This window comes from Dermacentor silvarum, chromosome 1 (genome assembly GCF_013339745.2).
Source record: "Dermacentor silvarum isolate Dsil-2018 chromosome 1, BIME_Dsil_1.4, whole genome shotgun sequence".
NCBI classification, from domain to species: Eukaryota; Metazoa; Arthropoda; class Arachnida; order Ixodida; family Ixodidae; genus Dermacentor; species Dermacentor silvarum.
In genome coordinates, this window is record NC_051154.1 from 225,285,845 (window position 1) to 225,310,045 (window position 24,201).

The 24,201-nt window shown below is 44.9% G+C and overlaps 1 protein-coding gene across 12 annotated transcripts in view; it reads right to left on the minus strand.

Annotated features, from left to right (window-relative positions):
- Nucleotides 1-24,201, minus strand: part of LOC119436847 (uncharacterized) — a 245,026-nt gene that overhangs the window by 6,949 nt on the left and 213,876 nt on the right. For 3 of the 12 annotated variants that reach the window (XM_037703847.2, XM_049660023.1, XM_037703846.2), the window contains exons 2-13: nucleotides 10,431-10,519; nucleotides 10,117-10,226; nucleotides 9,037-9,136; nucleotides 8,770-8,846; nucleotides 7,508-7,525; nucleotides 7,294-7,385; nucleotides 7,149-7,202; nucleotides 6,916-6,994; nucleotides 5,490-5,769; nucleotides 3,159-3,219; nucleotides 1,140-1,313; nucleotides 945-1,011 (exon numbers count right to left, since the gene is read on the minus strand). In XM_037703847.2, the coding sequence (XP_037559775.1) occupies nucleotides 945-1,011; nucleotides 1,140-1,313; nucleotides 3,159-3,219; nucleotides 5,490-5,769; nucleotides 6,916-6,994; nucleotides 7,149-7,202; nucleotides 7,294-7,385; nucleotides 7,508-7,525; nucleotides 8,770-8,846; nucleotides 9,037-9,136; nucleotides 10,117-10,226; nucleotides 10,431-10,462 (1,144 nt within the window). In that variant the 5' untranslated portion in view covers nucleotides 10,463-10,519. Of the gene's footprint in view, nucleotides 1-944; nucleotides 1,012-1,139; nucleotides 1,314-3,158; nucleotides 3,220-5,489; nucleotides 5,770-6,915; nucleotides 6,995-7,148; nucleotides 7,203-7,293; nucleotides 7,386-7,507; nucleotides 7,526-8,751; nucleotides 8,882-9,036; nucleotides 9,137-9,938; nucleotides 10,052-10,116; nucleotides 10,227-10,430; nucleotides 10,520-10,733; nucleotides 11,307-16,235; nucleotides 16,373-24,201 lie in introns of those variants that run through there. The other 9 variants (XM_037703845.2, XM_049660021.1, XM_049660026.1 and 6 more) reach the window with 8 other exon arrangements.

The window sequence follows — 24,201 nt, forward strand, 5'->3', positions numbered from 1 at the left end:
TACTAACACAGGACCATGGCAACAGCTGTACATGGCTCAGTTAGATTCAGCGCTTCCTTTGCAGGAAGATCACGCTTGGGTGTGGTTTAAAAGAGTTCCATCTCGGAGAAAAACACTCCTCTCAGGACTGTTGCACGCGAATATGAAGCACAAGTGCTGCTGCTGTCCTCCATGCTTTTGAGCAGGTGCTCACTGAGGCTCACAACAATCCAAAGTTATTATGGTGATGACCAGAAAGTTCTCATTGGAAATCTCTTTACCCCTGTCACATGGGTAAATTTAGTGTCACTTTCAGCGAGTGTCACTTGATGTTAGTGTCATTTGGAGGCTGTCACACAAGAGTAGCAATACTCACTGCAGAAAGTATGTGATGATGAATGCATTCGATGGTGAGTGCATTTTAAAGTAATTATTCCAACCACGTCTGTTCCAATCAAGATAAGGGGGTGGGGAATGATTGTAATGTTTACAGAAAATTAGAACACTGCCTAGTTATACGATGCTGCTGCTGTCCAAAAAGTTTCCCTGAACACCACTTAAAATGCGCGTTTCATAAAAAAAGCAACATTAATGAGCACTTTCCAAACATTACTATTCATCATTTTGGTTGCTTTTTGTAGCACAGATCATCACTGCCATCAATTCTGATGCTACTGGGCTGCCAGAATGGCACTCTGCAAAGCTATGTGCACTTTCTCATAGTGACACTAAATTTGGCAATCAGACCAGGATATTATACATGGATAAATATAAAAACTTATAACTAAGTTTTGCAAACTTTTTCATTTTAAGCAGGGGGTGCGAATATTACACGATTTCATACAGCCCATACATTCTGAGTAATGGCTACTCTGACTACTTGTGCTATGATGGTATGTGAATTGTGGCTGTTAGCACTTAGAAAACCAACAATGGTGGCGCAATGCATTTCAGAGAGAGCATACCATATACTTGACTGAAGAGACGCTGGATGGAAGTTAGGAACTCTGTAAGCCAGGTGCCATTTTTGGCCTGAAAAAAGAAAAGGAAGCAAAAAAAAGCTTAGCCAGTCCGGCTGACCTTTCGTAATGGTGACACAAATGCCAAGACAAATCCGCACATTGCAGGTATAGCAAGATAGCATAAATGGGAGTCCTTACCTGATGCTTGAACTCTGACAGGATGAGGCAGAACTGATCAAATGTGATGGGAATGTCGTCCATATCCCCTTCAACCACGGTGTCTGCCACAGCAGGCTGCTGGTTGCTTCTGAGTACCTCCAAACATTCTTGCGGGAGATCTCTTGCTGTTAGCACCTTGAATGCCATTTTAACCTAAGAGAAATAAAAAAAATACATAAGGTTTTGAGCCCAAAAGAAGCGAGCTTTCTATGTAGCTAAGACATTGCTTTTAGATGCAGTAACAGACTGCACACCTTTCAGGTGAAAACTGCCTCAATGGTATTGCATGATAGCTCAAACAGCTTTAGCTAGCCTTTACGCCTCACAACATGCAAAGCAAGAGGCTGCACTGATTACTTAGGCTGGAAAGGTCTCCCATAAACAGTGGTGATCAACGAAATTTTATGCATTATTGATAACTCGCTTTAATTACAGTGTAAACCGCTTATAACGTCAGTCATCGGAGTTGCGAATATCCGCAATATAACCAAAACAACGATTTTATTGCGATAACAATTATATGGACACTTCAGGCGCATTTCTAGCTGCCGTAGCTGTTGCCGCGAGGTTCCGTATAAAGTCCAAGGGCAATAAAATCGTCGTCGTGTGCTGTATGTGCGAGTGAAAGCGTGCGAGGGTGAGCCGGTGATTGCGTCTCAATCTCGCGCATGCAAGAGAGGAAAGCAGGAAGCAAGCGCACTGTCTTCCGTCGCGCGCAAGGCTCGAGGAGGGGGGGGTGCGTTTACTCTGAGAGCGCACGCCTGCCCACAGGGGCCACTGTATCTTGAAAGCCATCTGCGGTGGGGGCACAGTCCACCGTGCACTGTGTTTTCGCGGCTTAGTTCACTTTGATGCAAGCGGCAGCATGAAGGTCAATTCGCTCACTGCTACTGCCGCGCTTCCTCACCATAGCGTTCCGACAGCAAGTTCCCACGGTCATCGAGTGAAATGTGTTCATGTTTGCTAGTGCGTGCGTGACACCATGCTTGTTAATGCGCAGAGAGCCGCAGTGACAGACGTGCTTTCGTGCGCTCCCGCCATTGCACCATTCTGCCCGCCCCTCTCGAGGAATGCTGGGATGCGTGGCCAGCGTTGCTTGGTGTGCCGGGCGAAAAATATGAACGGAGCTATTCATGCGCCAGCAATGTTGGAACACGACCGATGGCGCGAGACGCACCGGGTGTTCGCCACCATGACGTCACGGAGCTCGACGTGCGCTCGCGTTACGTTGGAGTATATCTGCGGCTTGAGGGAAGCGTTCGCCATCTCAGTTGACTGCCGAACTTCCAGGCAGCTGCACTGTAACCGGTATTTCGTCTCCCGCAACTGCAATATAAGCGATACGTGTATACATGGAGTGCTATATGCGAAAATTAACGGGAGTCTGCAAAGTCCGTACTATATCCGGTCCTGCACAATAAGCGGTTACGTTATAAGTGGTCTACACTGTACATGCATTTCTTCCTTATTATTTGAGGTCCCCTAGACAAGGTTCTTCTTTTTTTTTTAATATATATAAACTTTAACCTAGTAAGAAAAATGCAGAGGATATCCCTCAAATGACACTTCGTTGCATGGAATTAAAATTACCCTCTTTTCCAGCCAGTGCCTTCCTCCTCAACTAGCATTCTGGACATTGTCCCTACATCATGCCCACTGAGCAATACATTGTCCAGTGACGTGAGTGCTGTTCACTTTTAGTCAATTTGTACAAGTGTATTTTCTGTGCCTTTTCACATGCACTGCTTGTGTTGCCTGGTGTACATTCATCCCCTAGAAACCAACTGCATTGCAAAGATACACATGCTGGTTCACCAGCATCCACAAAGCAGAGATTATGTGCAGTGCTGGCAAGCCATTGTGTGGTAGGAGGAGCATGGGAAGGGGGCCACACATGTGCGTTTTACGCCAGAAAAAGACAAGACATTATTGCACCTAATTACAACCAAGCAACATGCATCTAATAATGCACTTTAAAGTTTAAGAAGCAATGCTTACATCTCTTATGCGAACTTTCCCGTCATCTGAAGAGAAGCTCTTGAATGCTTCTTGAACCTTCCTGTAAATGGTGAAAAAATTGTGTCGCAATGCAAATAAATAAGCATAACCAACAGCTTTTGAGACATTTACGTGCATTGCAAACAGAATTAAACTGCAAGGCCCTGCCACGTAACCATCATTCCCAACAATGCAAAGACAGGTCAAAGTACAGGGTGATCACTTCTAAGTTTTATGAAATTTTTAAAAACTGCCTGTTGCAGATAACATAATTCTAATCCTTGAGCTGGATTATTTTGAGAGGAGGACATTACTTGCATGAGAAATTGAAACACATGTTCAATTAATTAACAAAAATCCACTAATTATCCTTCGAAAATTACTTTACAGCACGTATTGCAATTTATGAATTGTAGCAGGTGAGTTTGCAAGGTGTATCCACTCGGAATGAATTTCCAGAATGACGCCAGTTTGGAGATATGCGCCACCAAACTTGCCGTAAAAATGCACTGCTGGGCCACTTACTTTTTTAACAAAACACTCTTTTATGCATTGAAGCACAAAGGTAACTAGAACGCCCATGTATTTCGTTCCACTTTGGGAGATAATATCTCGAAACTGATGTCATCCTGGAAATTCATTTCAAGTGGATATGCCTTGCAAGCTCACTGGCTACAATGTGTAAGCTGCAATATGTGCCGTAAAGTAATTAAGAAGTTAATGAGTGCATTTTTTGTGAATTAGTTGAATGTGTGTTTCGATTTCTCCTGCTAGTAATGTACGCCTCTTCGAATAATCCAGCTCAAGGACTCTCACAGGCGATATTTAAAAATCCCATAGAACTTAAACGTGATCACCCTGGATAATGCTAATTGAGTGAAAATATCAACACTACTTATGCATTTGACAGAGAGAGAGAGAGGGAAGAAAAGTAATCCTTAGCATGTAACACCATATCTGTGTTGTCTCAAAGCTGTTTTGTCTGATGCCTGTGAAAATGCAGCTAGAAATGCGACAATGCTTTCTTACAGCCAGACACTGTCAAATGGAACAATCTGTGGTATCAAGCATCACTGTGATGAAAGAGCCATATAACAAAATGACTAAAATAATTTCAACACTTCAGGTCAGACTCTCCCAAGCACACTGACATAAGCTTGTGGAAAGCTTTTGGTGCTGACTGCCAGACAGCATTACAGGCTTCTGCTATGGTCACAAATTATGTTTAGTCTTTTTAACTTCACTGCATTGCAATTAGCCTACTTCATTCCTAGTGGGTTACTCATATGTTCCAATTTAATCCTACTGACTCCAAAGTAATAATCCCACTAATAAGGAAGTACTTTGCTAGCTTGTTTGATTTAACAGCTGAAATGCTTTACAGCATCAACATTAGCATTTCATTTACGCTGGAAAAGTGGAAGGAATTGGAACCATTACACGACCGTGCTTGCACAGGGCTCCCTTGAAACACACACAGAAATATAAGTCAACTGTGCACAAAATTTCTGAAGTGCCCATGAAGTGCCTGCAACGTACAACATACATAACACATTACTTAAAATTTATGTTAGTTCTGTCCTTGCCTAAGCCACCTAGCTTAAATAAATGCCTGTGTTCTACTTGCAAGCGTGGGCAGTCCATTATCACAATGATACTAACTGTTCATATTGCTTAACACAATTGGACAACCATTTCCTGCATAATGAACCTTTTATGGTACTTATAGCAGATTTTACTTTATAAGGATTTGAACCGATTATGATGGTAAGATGGGTTGGCCACAAAAAGCCACGATAATACAACTAAAGCCATGAAGAATGGCGTGAATTCCGCATGACATGAAGAAAAATCAGCCTGTGAAAAAAAAAAAAAATTGATAGTAGCCAAAAGGCTAACCTCACACAATTCCACTGTGCAGGACTGGATCTGCACAATGCTCAATAAGCAGATTTTAACTTACTCTTAAAGTGCATCTGCTTAATCTGTCTGAAGCACAAATAAAGCTTTAATGAAATAAGCTCTCAAGCACCAATACACCTTTCAGCATTCTAGAATGGACTGCCACAATCCTGTCTGCAGTGGTTGGGCAGTGTGCTAAACATAACCTGGCAGTAGCTGCTTGGTTGAAGGTATGGTGTTCAATATTATGCAGATTGTGCGTCAATGTGGCTGCGTCTGCAGGTAAGCACTATCACTCAAACCCCAGCATCTACTCTCAAATAATGCTTTCTTTTTGCTCCAGAACACACTACTCTGGCACTTTGGACAGGGTTGTGGCGATCTGTACCCATGCCCAAGTGGGTAAATGTGCAGGGAAGGTATGCTCACAGGTACTTGTCACCAAGGGCGAGGTGTGGCACTTGGACAAGGTCCTGGCGGCCCCGGATATCCTGAGGCCAGAGATCTTCTTTGAGGCAGCGATTGGTCACCTCCAGGGCATCAGACATGCTCTGGAAGACGGGTATGCCACGCATCTCCACTAAGTCCCGCAAGTAGTTGCGGCCCTGCTGCAGGTCCCGGTACTCCTTCTCCGAGATAGGCTCACCCAGCACTAGACTGCCTGGCGGTGACTGCTCGGTGAGGATAAGGATCAGCTTGCGTCGGGTGCCTGTGTGCACACAAGAGGCCTTGTCAGCACTATACATTTGCCAACAAATTTGATGCCGCACATAACAAGGGACAGAGAAGCTAAGGGGTGACTTGCCAACAACATGTTTAGTGATGTTTAGTGACACACTGCACAGTTGCCAAATCATTAAAGTGAATAAATAAGTCACCAGCTAAGGAACCCTTTCTATACACAACATAGCCACCATAGCCACCAGATATGGAACCCTTTCTCATACACAACATTCTTGCAATACGTATTTTATACGTAGCAAAATAACACCGGACTCTTATAAGGTGTTAAAGTTTTAGCAGCACTTTGCACCTGGCTAAGAGAGAGCAAAGCAGCTAGATTGCAGCATCAAGAAGCAATTCACAGTGGATTCATGCAGCTGCTTAGACAAGAAGCAGCGAATGCACTTTACAAAAAGAAAGCAAAAATATTATGAAGTACAGCATAACTAAAACTTATAAATTTAAAGCATGTTCTGCTACATTGCAGCTTCACGTTTGATTTGCGTTTATTGACGTGACCTGCTTGGTGTACACAAGCCTACAACACATTGCATGCAGACAGCCAAGAAACAGCATGCCATAACTTTTTCAGTTAAAAAAAAAACTGTCAAAAGATCTGGCAACCAGGTTATAACAGAACTTATCAGGGTGTCACATGAGTCAATTTTCTCCCATCATATTCCTTGTGGTCTCTACATTTTTACTAGACATGGAAAGTATTACAAGATTTAAATAGTGGCATTTTTCTAAATGAAAGTGAAAGCAGTCATTGAGCAGAGCAAATGCAAGAATGCTATGCAATATGAAGGAGCTTTCAGATACCTGCAATTACAGGACTTCAATTGCAGGCACCATGATGTAAAAAGGTTTAAAATGTGCCTCTCTCTTTGTTAGAACTGTGAAAAAAAGGCCAACTGTTGGCCATAGTTCTACCGAATTGAACACTAAGCTATTTAATTAAAAACGGAGCTCATTTGACGTGCAAAGTCAGGTTGAAAATATTAGTACCCATACAAGTGATGCACAACATACAAAATCACACTGTACTTGGGATAGTACTAAAAACAAACAATTAAAGTACACAGTGTTTTAGACAAAATGGCGTGTAATAACGCTAAGAAGATGCACGTACCCGCTATATGAGCCGACTCTATCATAGAAGCAACTGATCTCGTCTGGTTGTCAATAACAAACATCATGACTTTAGCATTCTGCAAGAGCAAAAAAGAAAACAGGAAAAAGCCATGAATACCTAAGAAATTATAGGAAGTGATGATACAAATAGAAACAAACTATCAGGGGCACTCTGCATGCATCCTAATCTTGTCAGTGAAAACGGGGCCCCAGGTGAACTGCATTACACACCTCTTTTGCTTGATTTTCAAGTTCAATCAGTTCAGGTATCCACTGAGTCACCTGCTGGAAATAGGGCAATCAATTTGCACATTAGGAAAATATAAACGTTTTGAAAAACACTAGCATAAGTGAATTACCAATAGTTTGTACTCACTGGATTGTAGTACGAGATGCCATATGATTTGAGTTTTGGTATAGCAACATCTTTCCTCCATGTGGTGGGATTGCAAGAACCGCCAAGGAAAACTAAATGGATAAAAAAAAATAAAAAAATTAGAGAAATTAAAGTCAGCTTCAATATTGCAGGACAAATGACATAATGAAACGACTGTCTGTAAACCATGCGGATATGTGCATGTAATGCTCACCATCATACGAGCTCTCCACTGGAACAAAAAAAGAGGGGAAGGAAAGGAAGCAAGACATTAGCTTCTGAGAAACAGGACAGAGAAAACGACCAACTGTCACAAAGAGCCTGCACATTGTGTGCTTTGCCATGTATTACGCCATAAACTTACAGATACAAGTTTCTGCAGGGTTATACAGGTTTAAGCAGTAATGAACTCAACCTCCTATTTACGAAGCAAAAAGTAAGGTTACAAAGTAAATGTTATGTGAAGTACTGTGGCAGCCTGAATTTGTTTTTTCGTGAACTGGGGCTGGCATGTGTGTATCTTGAAGGAGCAAATAAGATGAGCAGACACTATATTTTTTATGCAGGCTTGAGAACTTAAGAAAATATAGTTTCAGCCCCATTAGCTGGTCAACTATGCCTCTTACATGAAAGTATACACAATTTTTTTCCGTACAACTAACATTTCTTGAACGAACCAAACATAGTGATGCAAGCGGAAAAAAAAAGAAAATAAAAACTTCCAACAACATACCTATTATGCTTCCCCCCCCCCCCCCCCCCCCCCCTTACTCAGCCATTCTGTTTCCCAGTAATGTAGCACTTAAAGCTACCAAGTATAAAAGGAAGAAGAAATCGTCTCGACTCCAACACTGGTTCCCGTGGCAAAGAGTGGAAGCTATGAGGCTTACTCTGGTGCTGTATACTAAGCAGACATTACCCTGACACTGAGGGGTACGTGTCCCGGGGAGATGTGCATTTGCCCGCCTGTGCTCCTGATTATTGGATGCTTGCTATAGCTTCGACTGCAGTGCCACACTGAGTGTAGCTCTAATGGTAGCACTAGCCATCACTCAAATGAGAATAACGTGCCCGCTTCTCATGCTATAGCTTGACAGTGGTGCACCATATGTTTAACAGCTGTGTGTCATCACAGGAGCCATGTCGCCTTCTTCCATACCATCGAGAATGCTAGTTATGCAAATGCCTGGCGATATAAAAGCTGGCTATGCTGCTACCAATATGTTGCCACGTCGCAATATATTTGCTTTAAAATTTTGCGCATAACAGATAACTCAAAATTTCACATAACTGATGGAACTTCTAAGGTAACGAAGCTTGAGTACAGTGTTAAAGCCTATATATGAGGGAAAGCACGAAAACCACAAGATGCCTTGTGTCTGTGTGTTTGTGACTCATCTTTCATGTTGTTTTTGTGCTATTCCTTTGACAACAACTTGTAAACATCTATCAAAAAACTACTGAAATAGTACTTACCAGATTCTGACCTCCTTTTCATGAGAAGTTTACGTACATCCTTTACAGACTTTGAGAGAGGTTGGGATCTGGATAACCTGCACATAGTCAACCAGGATGGGTGTGGTCAGAACTGAAGAAAAAAAAAAGCCTTATAACGTTTATCATTGGGTTTGAAGTTTTGAACGTTTCTGGTCATCTGATTCAAAAGATATTTAGCTTCTTAATTACAAAGGGCAGCATGTATGCTTTTGGTTTCAGAAATTATGTTGCTGGTCTCCTGCTTACCGTCTTTCGTGCGCATATTTCATTTCCGAAGCGAAGAAACAGAAGCTTCCCACAGTGAAAGTGCTATTATGGGTGTGAGAACATTGCCACATTTCATGAACTGGAAAAAAGAAAAGGAAGAAACATATTAAATCTTTTTCTGGCAATGTATTGTGCAACATCTCATATTTAAGCTAATGCCTTTTGCATACTAGGCTACAGAGGTTTAGATGAAAGCTAATCAGCCTAAAGGCAGAGAAACAACAGAAATTACAACATAAGGAAGAACTAGTATTGCACAGCTTTTACTATGTTCTACACTCCAGACCACTGTAACATTTTGGCAAATGATTAGTGTTAAGGGCACTTAAAAAGGCATGCTACAAGTAGGTATACAAGTAAAAGAAAAAAGAAGTGCTAGGAAGGACAATACCATAAAATGTTACGCCATCATTTCATAAATACAAAGTAGCAAAGTTCAATTCACATTATTAAAATATAAGATTTCATGCATAAATGGGAAGGCATCTACTATAAGCAATAAATAGAAAAGCCACTTGTACATTGTAAACCTTGAATTGGTCCGCAACAGTATGATCTCCTAGCACCAACAATCCGTCATTACTTTTCTGCATCTGAAACCTAACAGCTATAACAAAAACAACTTGCAGTGTCGTTGTGGCCGGGACAGAAGCTCTGCTTTGGCAATGAGTAATTACCTATTATGCAATATTGAAGGCTTTCATACTGAGGCGACCAGTAAACTACAGTTAAATGGCATGAAGTGGCAAATAAAGAAGTGACGAATCAGGGAAATGATGCCAGGCAAGAAGCATAGTCAGCAGAAAACTAAGGCAGAAAGCAGCGAGGGGAGAGAAAGCACAGAACTGGTCTCAGGCACTAGCATAAGGGCTGTTGCTTACCTTTGCACAGATATTTACAGAACTCCGCTCTCAGTCCACTTCCACGGCAAATTAACTTACAAAAAGCACATAAATAAAAAGGAGGAGCTGCTGCATGGGTACTAAACAGAGCGCTGAAAAACAGCAAAAAAAGAAAAGAAAAAAGGAGGGGATCAGGCTTTGGGAAGCAAATAGTTACCTTGTGATTCAGTTGGGTAGATCTCCAATGTGTGAAACAATGGGAAGAGATCTTGTTGAGTTAGGCTCCCAGCTTCCCCACTAAACTTGCTCCATGCCTCTAGTACCTTGCTGAAAATTGCCAGACAGCAACCATGGCCCCAATATAAGCTTAATGTACTCGAAGTACCGTTTAAGACGCTAAGGCCTCTATAAATAGACGCTTCTAGCAAGCAATCGCAACAAGCATCCAACTTGCTAAGACAGCTTACTCCTAGTAGCACGACTCTAACCTCGGAAAAAAAGTGAAAAAAATTGTGACAGATGAAAACTCACCTAGAGAATAATCCAACCGGAATAGCTGTCATGGTGCAAAAACTTTCCCCTGCTGTTCTTAAAACACTCACGAGGAGAACGCCCAAGAACTGTAACGAGAAAGCAGAGTGGTATGAGCATACATGAGCCCACATGTAGTCAAGTGGTACGCTATAAAACCTAAGTGAGCGAGACCACACAAAACACATCGTCACTAAAGTGTTAAGGTTAAGGGAACGAAGAAATATGTGTACTCATAAATGACAGTTCACAAAGTCAAGTGGGGCAAGAGTAGTGGCCACTCGCTCGCCAGCGTTAACTCACATTTCGGAGACCACATTTTTGCATGCGGTGAAGATGCACCGTTGAAGCGCCAGGCATGGAATTGTTAGCGAGCTCTTACGAGACATCAAAACAAGTCATTGTGCTGCACGGGTCCAACAGTGGCACCCGAAAATTACTAGTCTTGTAGGTTTCGTCTTCAGTTTGCCGTATGCAGTTATCACAAGCACATCACAGCGGCAGAGGTTACCAACGCGCCATGATAGCCATGACAACACAACAACGCTGTTGACGTTAGGTCCGTTAGGTCACGTGACAGTAAGCCGATCAAATCATAATTTAAATGAGCGTACGCTTGTGTGAAATATGTCAAAACAGTTTTAAACATAATATGAAACACTTTATGTGCTTAATACTAACACAGACATTATTAAACACGACACTACGGAGCTGTCGTCTGCTACGTCCCTTCAATGCGGCTGCACGTCATGTCGCCGTTCGCTTTTCTCCCCTGACAATCGAACTGGCCACAAACGCATCTCCCTTTTCTCCATATGTTGATTATTTGAACGCTACCTCGGCGATCACATATCTCAGCCAGCGATTGCTTTCAATAATCAGTAAGTGCAATCCATGCCATTCGCATACCTCGAAAACCGTATTCTAGCGCTCGGACTTAGTAACATTGGAGTGCTTTACACATTCAGCGCTCAAAATTTATGGCTTATGGGCGTTCTATGCAGGGCGAACAGATCACCGTACGCTTATTTACGCCTTTCTCTTATGACGGAGGGAAAGAAAGCGAGACGGGGGAAAAGAAAGAAAGAAAGAATCGTAAACTTATTCGATGACATGGTGTCGAGCTTGTTATAATCAGACAACCGTTTCTCGGAAAGGTAATAATTTTTTTCTGACTAAAAATATCACAAAATTCAGCTACACGAGCTCTGTTGTAAGAACTAGGGATGATTCTAATACTCCTATGAGCTAGCTCCGTTGTGCGATTTCATCGGTGCACTATGCCGACATACGCGTATTCAGACGGACGTTTGTAGCACGCACTCGGGAATCTATTCGACAGCACTGAATAACATCCCTAGGAAAAATTCTAATAGCATTTTTTTATTGGTTTCTGTAGGTTTCATCTTATTGGATTATGAAAAGATATACCTGATACACTAATAAAACTGATAGCATGTATTGGTCGATAAAATAACATGCCTGGTACACTGGTAAAACTGATAGCCTGTATTGATCTATTAGCTTACAGGTGTATTGGTGTAGACAGTAGCTGGCACTGTGTACCAAAGTGGTTTGTTCTACAAAGGTGCATTAATTGTTCGTTCTAAAGCGAACCTTTCTACGTGAACCCTCCTGCACTTTGAGCTTTTCAGCAAGGCAGCAGCAGCAACTACGATCAGCACACACAGGACAGCACTTATATACAACTAATTGTGGCCTATAGCCCCACCTGTTCTACCCCTACAGATCTATGTGCTGGCGGCCAGCTATGATCTCTACGAAATTACGCAGGGAAACAACAAGCCGTATCTAAATATCTTCGGTACAACAGATAAACAGCTCAGAACGCGTAAACACTTTATTAAAGCGACGCATTTTCTTCCTTCATTTTCGATGTTTGGCGCGTCTGCTCGGTCGACTTCTTGCCAAGCAGTACTACCAATAGAAGTTTGTATCATGATCACTACTTCTATTGCATCTATTGGGACCAATAAAGCATTTTATTTGTCCAATACAAGTTGATATCAGTACTTATACTGCTTCAAGTGGGACCCATAAAACATTTTATTTGTCTTTTAGAACACTGTATTGCCCTGATACAGGACTGGCAAAAATATTTGTGGGACCTGTGCATTCTGCTGTGGGACATGTAGGTATTCTTATTGGACCTATATATTTCGTATAAGACTAACAGAGATTTCTGTTGGAGTTTTTCCTAGGGTATACCCGGGACATTTGATGCTGTCTAGACAAACAGCCACTAGACAAACCACCGCGGTAATGTTATTTGTCACTGTACAGTGGCGATTGCGGGACAGAATGCTGTGCTTGCTGTCACGGAAACAGGCCCCCATTTTCGGTCGCATCACCACGAGCAACGCGCAAAGACGCCTTAAAATATTAGTGGCCTTCCTCGTGATATATATCAACAAGTGGGTCGGCTCAGACGTGAGCGCTCTCTTTTTCTCCGTGGAGCCCGCACATGTATTGGTTTACAGTGCCCCCACATATCTGTCGTTCGACCTATAGCCGAGGATCTGCGCAGTAACCAACGAATATTAGCCAGCAAATTGCTGTTCTGAACGCAACCGTGCGTTCACTAAGCTCGCAGGAGTGACCAGCTTCAACATCCTTCGCACTAAACACGTTAAGTTGGGATCGTTGAATAACAATAGGCAACAGCGTAATTGCGTAGCTGCACAGGACATACTTGAAACACATTTTAATTTCTTCATATTGCTGGCGCCTATACTGGCCGTTACAGCGTAAACCAGAAGCAGAAATTTGATGAGCTAGCATTAACTGAAAGTTTGAACTTTGCAACCTCACACCACAATCAATGTACACGTGCCATATACCGGGTGTTTCAACGAACACTTTCAAAAAATTTTAAAGGTTGCCTGTGGCAGATTGCACAATTCTAGCTCATGAGCTGGTCTACACGAAGAGGCTGACATTACTTGCACAAAAAATTGAAATGCATAATCGACTAATTAACAAAAATTCACTAATTAGGTTTTATAATTGCCTTATGGACCATATTGCAATTTACAAATTCTAGCCGCGGAGTTCGCAAGGCGGATCCATTTGGAACGAATTCTCAGGATGACACCAGTTTCGAGACATTAATTCCCGAACTTTGCGGAGACATGCATCGGCGTACCAGTTACTTTCGTGCTCCAATGCAAAAAACGACGTTTCGTTAAGAAAGTATGTATATGCGGGCAGCCCGGCCGCAACTTAGACTGGCGCAGGAAACGCCGAACAAACGGTCTGAGACGCGAAACGTGAACAATCTCGGAACCACGGCAATGACGGTCAGAAGGAACGGGAGTGACACGGTAGTTGACAGGGGAGGTTTGTTCTGTAGTGATGCCTAGAAAACGCGAGAGGAACTTCTCACACAAGCCAGGGGTACGAATGGGTGTCCAGAGCAGCACCTCACCGCCGGGACGAAAGGAAACGTCACGGCGAGAGCTGCTTGCCGTCTTGTTGGCTGGCTTCTGCCGACATTCGTCAAGTCTTGAGACGAACTTTTCGGACACAGACGCAGAGGAGCTAGTAGGGACATTAGAGAGATTTAGATTAGGGGGCCCCAACGCTTGCGTCGCCCTAATCTGAATCTCTCTATTAAAGAAAGGCGCATCGAGGCCGCAGATCTTCCTTCTTTTTTTTTTTTTTTTGTCTTTTCTTTTTTTAAGCGAGAGAGCCATCCACTATTACGGCCCTGCGTGGTGATGGTGAGTATTTATCAGATGAGGTTTAGATGAAATGCACACGCAGAGCTCACAATATATATATATATATATATATATATATATATATATATATTATTTATTTATTTATTTATTTATTTATAAATGGCCACTAATAGATAAGAGCAAGGCTACCCAAGAAACACAAAGGCATTTTCACTTATACTGAAACGTTATCTCCCTAGGCAGTATATATTTATCCCACAATTGGCACGGATTTAATAAACAAGTAGCAATATAATAAAGCAAAACTTGCGCTGAATTTAGCGATAAATCATTCGCGATGTAGCTGAAACATAAATATTTGCGTCGTTTCACGGCAAAGACTAACTGAGCGTTTACCAGCACACAAATATATATATCAGTGAAGCCAAGAATCACAGGAGCCGGTACAGAAATAGTTCAAAAAAATAAAAAAAAATAGAAGCACGTAAGAAAACATATAACAGGGCTTTACTGACATTTCGGCCTGGGTCCGGCCTTAATCAAGAGTGGTGAAGGCCGGACCCCGGCCGAAACGTCAGTAAAGTCCTGTTATATGTTTTTCCTATGTGCTTCTATTTGCTTGAACTATATATATATATATATATATATATATATATATATATATATATATGTGTGTGTGTGTGTGTGTGTGTGTGTCCCTTTCCTTGCATCTGTATTTCTTTCTTTTTCGTTTTTCTGCATCTTGCGCGATCGTAAACCTCGTACAAATACGTTATCTCCATGCTAGCTACCGTCGCTACTCGCGCAACGTTGGATTTTTTGGAGTAAAAAAAAACTGGTGAGGTTTAACGTCTCGAACGGTGGATGGACCCGCATTGGAAGGTTCCGCGGATTAATTTTGTACCGCCCGGGGTTCATTAGCGTGAACTCGGAATGCATTCTACGTTTACTGGAATGCGGCAGTCGCACCAGCACGGGGCGCGCTGTCGGTGTCCTCGCGGCTCATACACCCACTGACCAAGGCTCTGGTTGGTAAAGGTAGATGAATATAGAAATTAAATTCCATTTGCAAACTCGCGAAAACTGGTAAATTCAGTGCGACAGATAGCAAGAAAATGAGGCAGCCTGAATTGAAATGTACTAAAAGCAATAAAGTATAGATTTAACTGAGCAATCGCTTGGAATCAATAATAGATTCCCTCTTTCGTTTTCTAAGCTTTGTTGTGCTCCTTTTACTATACCGCTGTTCGATAAGCCCCTTGCCGATCTTTACTACACTGTTTCTTTCACAGTTACGCTGCCTTACCACTTAACAGTGTTTCTGTAAATAGCTATATATCGATTTCTTGCACCTCGCATCCAAATTTATCCGTTTCGTTCTTTCAGACAGCACATGCTTAAGTTGGCTCGAACTATGCAGCGCAACTTCAGATTCACGCGTGTTTGGCGATAATTCCATCATCAGTTATACATACTGTATAAATTGTATTTATATTGCGCGTATAGTGAGAAACGTTATTGTCACTATGAAGCCCCGCTTACTCAACGCCCAATGTTGGGCCTGCAATGCATTTCAAATTATATATATATATATATATATATATATATATATATATACACAACATTGAAGTGATGCCAAAACTCCTCGATTGCTCTTCTGGAACGTTTGGTAAATCCACGCATTATAGGCTGCTAGAAAAGGAGAAGCAAGCTAAACTGAATTCATGTCGCCTCAAAAAAAAAAAAAAAAAAAAGAAAGAAAAAAAAAAGACGAGAAAAAAATTTTACCCGTTGACATTGCACGTGAATCAACATCTATACACACCGGACGCGATGATAGTGACATCGACGAACACTCACGAGCTCACGACGTGGCTCTGCCAATTTCCGTAAAAGTAATATCACTGCAAAAATAATGTCCTAGCGATCGACAGCACTGAAACAGCGAACGAAACGCAGCCTCCGCACTTTCGCACAATTTCGAGCAGCGGCTCTTGGCTGCCAGCACGGGCTCAAACCGCGCGCGTCGGTTGCCTGTGACGAGAGCGGGTCCAGTCCCGGCGGCGCGTTCAAACGGAGAGCCTCCTCACGTTGCACGTACCTGGCTGGAGCGGTCCGTAACAGCATCGCGGATCGACAGGGCCGGTCGGCGAACGCCAAACACGTGCGTCGGGTCCGCGCAGAAGAGCACGACAGCGAGCGAGCGAGCGAGCCAACGGCGGCACACAGTCTCAGGAAAAAGCTCCAAGCGGAAACTTCGAATGCCGTTCGAGCGCTCCGGCTGTGGTTATATCTGCCATGCCTCCCAGGGTGACATCATGGGCGGGTGACGTCACAGAAACGTCACATAGAAAGGGGAAGGCGGCGAGGGGGAGGGCACGGCCCTTGCTGTATGTATATACATACGTTTTCTTTCTTTGTTAGGACGGCGGCCGCATTGTGTGCGGTTTGGGATCTCGCCGATAAACGGCTCTTCTCCCACGGGCACGCACGTACGCTGGCAGCGGAGAAACATCGCGAGACCGACGGCAGAGTAGTACACGCTCGAATGTTCGCTCGCGTGCGCGTAAAAATTTGAGCCCCAAGCACCTTCGCCTCCCAATCTTTTTCGACACTAGACGCATAGTTTGACCGTTTTAACGGGCTAGCGCAGGTGTTGGTGAGTTGTAATTGCCACTATAGTTCAGTGTCCTTTCGGGGATCGGTTGGAAGTTATTCTGATCTTGGGACTACATACCCTACGGGCTTCGTTGGCGGCACGACGAAGACAAAGAGTTGAGCTGAGAGATTATACGAACCAGACGCTCTCTTACAGAGAAGGTCTGCGTTCCTCGAAGATGTGACATCTGGGAAAACCGTACGCCGTTGAACTGTGCCACTTTTCGATATGTCTGTAACGTAAAAATAGAGGGGACTACATTTCTTCTTCTTTTGTCTTTTTTTCTCTCACGTAGCTCAACATTTGGAATCCCCACTTCCGCACATATCCACGATGGCAACGTTTCGCAGGTAGCTTGCAAAATGACGAAAACTGCTCTGGACTGGCGTTCATGCGCAAGTTTAAAACACACTATAGGAAAACAATAAAGCGCAATACACTTTTATGAGAACGCCTCTGAGTCTGTTTGGCTGAAAGAGCCGGCGTAGCAGGACTTAGGAGGCCGCGGAGGGGGTGAGGACTGCGGCGGAGGCGATGGGGAAGACGGAGGAGGCGACGACGACGAAGTAGCGATACAGGACGACAGACTAGTCACGTACCACGACATACTGACACACTATAAGAAACAAAGAGAAGCATACCCACAACCGCACAAACAACCAGACAGATCTCAAGAAACAGATAGAAGAAGGTTGCAAACCAGAACCTTCAGAAACCCAGTACACTTAAACAGAGTAAATTAGACACAATACACGGAAGCGAGCTGCAAGCTCTGCAAACACGAACACGCAGACATGGCACACGTCTTATAGAAATGCACAGAGATCAGACCAATATACAGAGAGGACAACATAGAACCGGACCTTCTCGAGGAGCGATGGCTAAGCGCTCTGACTAGCTCAGATCTACACGACCAACTATGGGCAATCCAGCGGGCCCGGGCAGCGGTGGAAAGGCTATGCCTCACCGCACATAATGCCCAGGTGGCCTGAGCCCGGGCCGGCAACCTCGCAGGTGCTTTTATCAATAAAGTTTTTTTTCCGTCCGTGCGTGAACGTGAAAATTCAATCTTTGTATTTCGCGCCCAAATTTAAGAGCAGCGCCGAAGACTTTATTCTGTGGCGTCAAGATCTTCGCAGTATTTGTGCGCTTTTTTTTTTTCTTCTTTTATCGTTCGGGACAAAAGAACATCTTCGCCTGCCAGACTACCCCCCCCCCCCTTTTTTTTTTTTCCTACGCACTGTAACAATTGCCTATAGCCTCGGTCACATGATGCCACAATCAACGAAGTGACCGGCGGGAAGCTAGAGCGGGAATTTATAAGTGGCAACAGCCACCGCGTCTCGCTTTTAGGCTGATTTGTGACTTACAAAACCGTCTGCTCCCGCTACCTGTCACCTGTGTGATATTTCATGAGCGCAGTTAACCCTTTCGCCTATATAGTGCCTCTTCAAACCGGCTCTGCTACGGTCGAAAATGATCGGGAACCTTTCACAACGGCATGTAATGCTTAGAGATGTCTCACTGATGTTTCAGCTAACTTCGGCCCGCAATAATGTGACAGTACGCGGCAAGTGTGCTCTATTTACACATTCGGCTAGAGTTGGTTGTGCCGAGCAGTCATAAAATACCATTCAGTACTTCTTACGGGATCCTGCGAACCAGGGAGGCGTAATATCAGGAAACGTTGCTGGGATAACGCAGCAGCCTCGTCTTGGCCAGTATACATATATGGACGAGCTAAACAGGCGATCACCACCGAAACCGTAATGCAAACAGCAGTGCCCGTAAGCGCTCTGAAGGACGGCTTCGAAGTCGTCTCGCTGTGTGTGCGCGGGTACACCTCCTTTAGTAGGAGCGCGACCTTTCACGTGCTTGCCAGGGGCTTCGCGTCGGTTTAGCGGCCGCAACGCAGACGCCGAGCGGCCGGCGTCGTGTTGTTTGCAGGCACGGCATGAGAAGCAAAACGTGGTTTAAATATGCTGCTCTTGTAAGCCTGGCAGCCGAGTTTTCTATGTATGACTATCGTGTTCTGGCGTTTTTTTTTTTTTTATCATCCAAATAAAATATTTAGACGGTTCTTAGAAACAACGGCGAGCTTAACTGTACACAGACCTGTGTTAAATACACGCAGCACAGACACGTGGTTTCTGCCACGTTTTCGAACCAGATTACAAACTTCAAACGCTACAATACAATCTTCCTTTACTGCTGAACAAATACAAAGAAACGAAATACATGTCGAAATCTCAGTTGCGAGCATTTTTTGTAAAAGTGTTGTAATAAATGTCTGGTTGTATCAATTTTGTTAAATGATATACTCGTATTTCTATCTGTTTTCTTGTGTATTGATGACACATTCTTTATATTTTGATCCTATACTATCTTTATTTGCTGGTTTTGTTTATCAACATATACGTATGCTTACATGTCCACTTCATTATTGCTAAGTATCTTGTTTTTGCCGTTTCGTTGTATCTGCCTTGTAACGGCTACCTGGGCCTCTGTCAAGCTGTCTACACAGCTTTTAGCCTAGGTAGCCATCCAGTACTGTCTGGTGAATAAACTGAATGAATGAATGAATGAATGAATGAATGAATGAATGAATGAATGAATAGTGAACGAAGTTGGCGTGTACGCACACTACGGCAGTCTCGTCCCCGGTTGCACCTGAGGGGGAAAAAAAAAAGGGGGGGGGGGGCTGCAACGCACAGTATGACTGCGCTATGCTTTGCCGAGAACCTCAGTGAGCTACGCGAAAGGAATGCTTTATGAATCTTCTCAGCTTCCACTGCTCTCTCTCTCTCTCTCTCTCTCTCTGTGTGTGTGTGTCTCACGCGAGGCTCTGATGATAGGAGCCATTTCTCCCGCCTGCGTTCGACGGGTCCGAGCCTTCTATTCTATTTTATACGCACAGTTTCTCGCGTGGTTCTCACGGCTGAGGCAGCAGCCAACGCACCGATTAGTCTCGGCTTTTGCTGGAATTTGCGAGGAGCTCCGCGACGAGGTGGCGCGTTGCCGATTAAACGTACCAGCCATATAAAGTCAGATGCAGCGGAAAACAAAGAAAAGTGAGGCCCGTGCCAACAAGCCGCCGTGCCGATAGCGTATTGTGACGCAACCGCGAGGTCACCCCCACCACTGCCGTCGCGTGACGCTTGAGTGTATAGGCGGCGCTGCTGCAGAGGAGACGAGGAGGAGAAGCGGAGAGGAGTGCGAGCCCGATGCATGTGTGCGGCTCGCTACCATCGCTACTGCTCGCCAGACGCCGTCATTGCGACAGAAGGTTCCGATCATCTGACGAAGCAACGGTTCATTCGTAGCCGCTGGGCTGCGAAATTGAGGCTTGTATACGTTGAGCGCGCGATTTTTTTTTTCTACGAGTTAATGCATAATCACACTATATACAGTCATCGGAAACGCCATATGCAGGTGTCACGTAACGAACGCCGATATGCGAGCCGCTATTGGCCAACGAACGTCATCCGCGAGGAAACGTTACGACAGTCGCGTGAATCTATAGCCTTACAATGAGCGTTGCTTATAATGTTTGGCAAGACGCATTACGTTCTCTTACTCTGGGAACTAGCCAGCGTGGCTATAGCGAGGTACTAATAAGCTACACCGAGCAAGGTACTAAGCTGCGAGAAATGTTTATCCGTGCCTGAGCCTGGCCCGTTTTACGGCGTTGGTGAGAGTATACACTTGACCTCGGTGACGCAGCCTATCTTTAACAAAAAGCCCAGTAGTGCTCTACAGCCATATAGGGCTTTTATAGTACTCTAGCTACAGTGCATTTCCTGTCCAATGTCTAGAAGGGACGCAGCCACAAGTTAACACTGGCCACAGTAGAGCTGGACCAAATTTACCAATATTTTGTCTCCTTAGTTTGGACCCGGGTCTACAGCTTCATCTTCCGCCTGGTATAACACGAGCTGAAGAAGAACGAATGCCCATTCATTCCGGAATGGCCAACAGCACCGCGTGCGACAATGTGGCTGCGACGAAACGGTGAGGCATCCCCTCTGTGTCTTCGCTCCATAATCACCACAGACGCTTCTAAACTGCTCGCTCCGTTACTCGAGGAAATGCAGACAGAGTGATAGACGTTCTTGAGAGTTATCGCGCGCTGCATCGCGTTTATGCGAGGTTTTAAAGCGGAGCTTTCTTTGCCTCTTCATTCAACTTTTCCACTGCCGCTGCTGTCGGGAGGTGGTTGAGAACGCGCAGTTACATGGCAGGAGCGTGGAAGAGACGAAAGGCGACGCGAGAAACTCGTGTGGACTTTTCCATCGACGGTTGTCACAGTGCCCTCTGGAGCTCCCTGGGCGTCGGCACAACATCATCGTGACAAGTGTAATTATCTAAGACAGCCCCCCATTCCTTGCAAAAGCAATGCAGAAACTGCAGCGCTTACCTATATACTATCGTGCAACAGCCAAGAGGGAAGGTAGCGATAGGAGAACCGACTCTGCCACGAATCAAGTAAATGACAGCCTTGCCCCTCTTCGCTCGCAGTTCCCATACATGTGGGGGAGGGAAAAGGCCGCTTGTAGAGACGACAACGGTTGCGGACAAACTGGATAAATGTAAGTTCAAGGTACGGTGCCGTACGTTTCTGTTATTTATGAAAAATAAACACCATGCAAATTTGTCAAGCGGACAACTGACACACGGCAGGCAGACGCAAAGCCGCAGCGTCTAGGCGACACTACGGAAACGGTGGCACGTCAAATCATCACTTCTGTGCCCGCCGCGGTAGCTTTAGAGAGAGAGAGAGAGAGAGAGAGAGATAGAGAGAGAGAGAGAGAAGTTTAATGATGCGAAATGCAGAGAGGTCGGCCTGAGGTAAATTCCTCTAGCCAGCTACTCGGCCTTGGGGAAAGGGGAAGAGGGAAAGAAAGAGGGAAGAGGTGCATGATGGGTCGCTATACGTCGTTGAAATAGCACACGCGATAGTATACATTTATGAAACATGATATACCCCATTAACTCTGGCGAACTTGTCCTGTGCCAGCGAATGATTTATACTTAACACATAAACACATACGGTAGTTAGGTTAATAAACAATATAAACCACATTAGCCACGCTGTCGCTGTACGTCATGCAGCTGCGTCGGCTCGTACGGGAAAGTCTGCAATATGTCAGAAAACCTAAAGTTTGTTGCAACGCGGGCAGATATTTCACGCTTCGGGAACCTCCGCTCAGAGCTATACTCGAGCCCTGTCAGCGCCGCGCGTCCAACCCAAGTTGGATACAAAAATCTTCTGCCTCGCAAAAGGTTATATGGAAGTATACACCTGCTACATTTCGCTGTAGCGAAGCGCGAGAGGGAGATTATTCGATTCAGAATATCCGCGCGGCACCTCGAACGGAAAGGTGCAAGCGGTTGTGGTAACGCCGAGCTGCACCCACTCGCTGCAAGGTTCAAAGGTGCACTGCCTCGCATCCCGTGCAATCGAGGTGCTGGGTGCGCCGCCGAGCTGCAGCAGAGAAACTCGGTTCAATCGATCAGACTTGTTCGTGTCGGCCAGTCTGTGGGCGCAGGACACACTGTGATATGCGCCTGCGAGGGGCAGTCAGTGTTCCAAGAAAAAGCGACAGCATAGGACCATGCCGCGTCGAATGCAGAATGGTCTTGAGCGAGAGAGGAAATAATGGCCGATGTGGAGGTGAGCGACCATGGCTATCGGCGACAGGGTCGTGGTTTCACGGCGCGGCTTCCAACCGTTGCGCAGGGTCAGTAACTCAACGGGCTAAGTCAGCAGTTTGTTTTACCACGTGACACAATGATGTAACGAGTTCAATGATGCCCGAATATGCCCTGCAGTTGGCGCGCATTTTGAACTGATCGTATTGGAAGTGAGCACAGAACGTATCTACTTCGTTTTCGCATCCATCTACTTCCACAGGCGGCTACGGACATGCTGCAGACGGATCGGTTGCGAACTCCCGCCTTGCTGCTTCGGCGTGTGATAATATGTTTTCTTTAGATTGATACTTCAGACACAGTGTTGGCAACAAGATGCCGCTATGACATAATAAAAAAAGGTGAAACAATCGATAATAATAAATCGATAAAGGGGCTCTATGCGCCGTCTATAGACGCAAATGCGGCCACATTGTAATCATCTGACAGCATGTTCGATTAGTCGGCTAAAAAGCCGTCGAACAAAAGGGCTAATGGTGTCGGATGCATGGCCAGATTTTGCGGGTCCACAGCGGAGTCACTTTGCATTCGAGGGCGCCTGAGGAAAGACACCGTCAGAGCTGAGGGGCATATACGAGGCACACGAACCGTTCAGGACTGTGGCGTACGATGTATTATTGCCGGATTCTTGGTCCAGCCGCGTGGTAGCATTCGAGCTGCCTTAGAGCGAGTTCCGTTTAATCGCTCGCGGTTCAATGTTTGAGCTGTGCGACTACAGTTATTCGCAAAGCTGCCGAATCAATCGGCGGCGCGTCGGAGCGAGAAGTTGGAATATGCGAACGTACAGGGACCACGTTGTCACAGCTGATATCACCGCTGCGTACATTTTAATACGATCGTGCAGTGGTAGAGAGTTCGTCGTCAACGTGACGAGAGCTTGAGAGGAACAATATATATATATATAGGCGAGAGACCACGTGCGCAATGAATCGAAGGCGCGGACTCGCTTGTGGCCTGTCGGTCTTGATGGTAGAGTTGAAACATTTTATTCACCTGGAGGTAAACGAGGCGCAAAGAGCTCTCTTTTAACGCGTCTTATCTCGACCTTTGTTCTGTTTCATCACGAAGACGCAAATTCGCTCGGTGCGCAAGTACATAGGTGTGAGGGCGCGAAAGGAGCCATCGCGAGACATTTCGTGGTGGCAGTCTGTGAGCCCAAGCTATATACAGCGTATGAAATATGCGGTTTAGAAGCTTTAATACGCATATTTCGTGCCAGCATAGCATAATGACGACTCGCTGCCCTGCTATGTGTGTGCCGCTGTGGCTGATTTCCAGCGGTTCATTTGGAGCGTCGGTATTATAACTCGGCGAGGGAGCGCAAACCGAGTTGTCGGTGCTCTCCCCGCGGACAGACGCCGAGAGGCCGGAATATTCGCTCCAAACGGACCAGCGAAATTCCCCACGTCGTATGTGACACGCCTGAGTTAAAACAAATGGCGCCACATGGTCCTCACTCGTTTTTGCTAGGAAACATTTAGTCGGTGGTGAGTGCCGAGGTTATTGCTATAAGGCCGAGCCATATACGGATTAGCGCTGTCTGATCTTTCTTCGTGTACGTGTATACCATATACATGTATAGCGCCTTCAAGGGATTTGCATTTAAACCGACGGCCTGTCAGCGCGCTCACTTCACCGTCAACCGCGTTAAGCCTGAGCGCGTTCGAGTGAGTGCGTTCACAAGTGAACCTTCCGA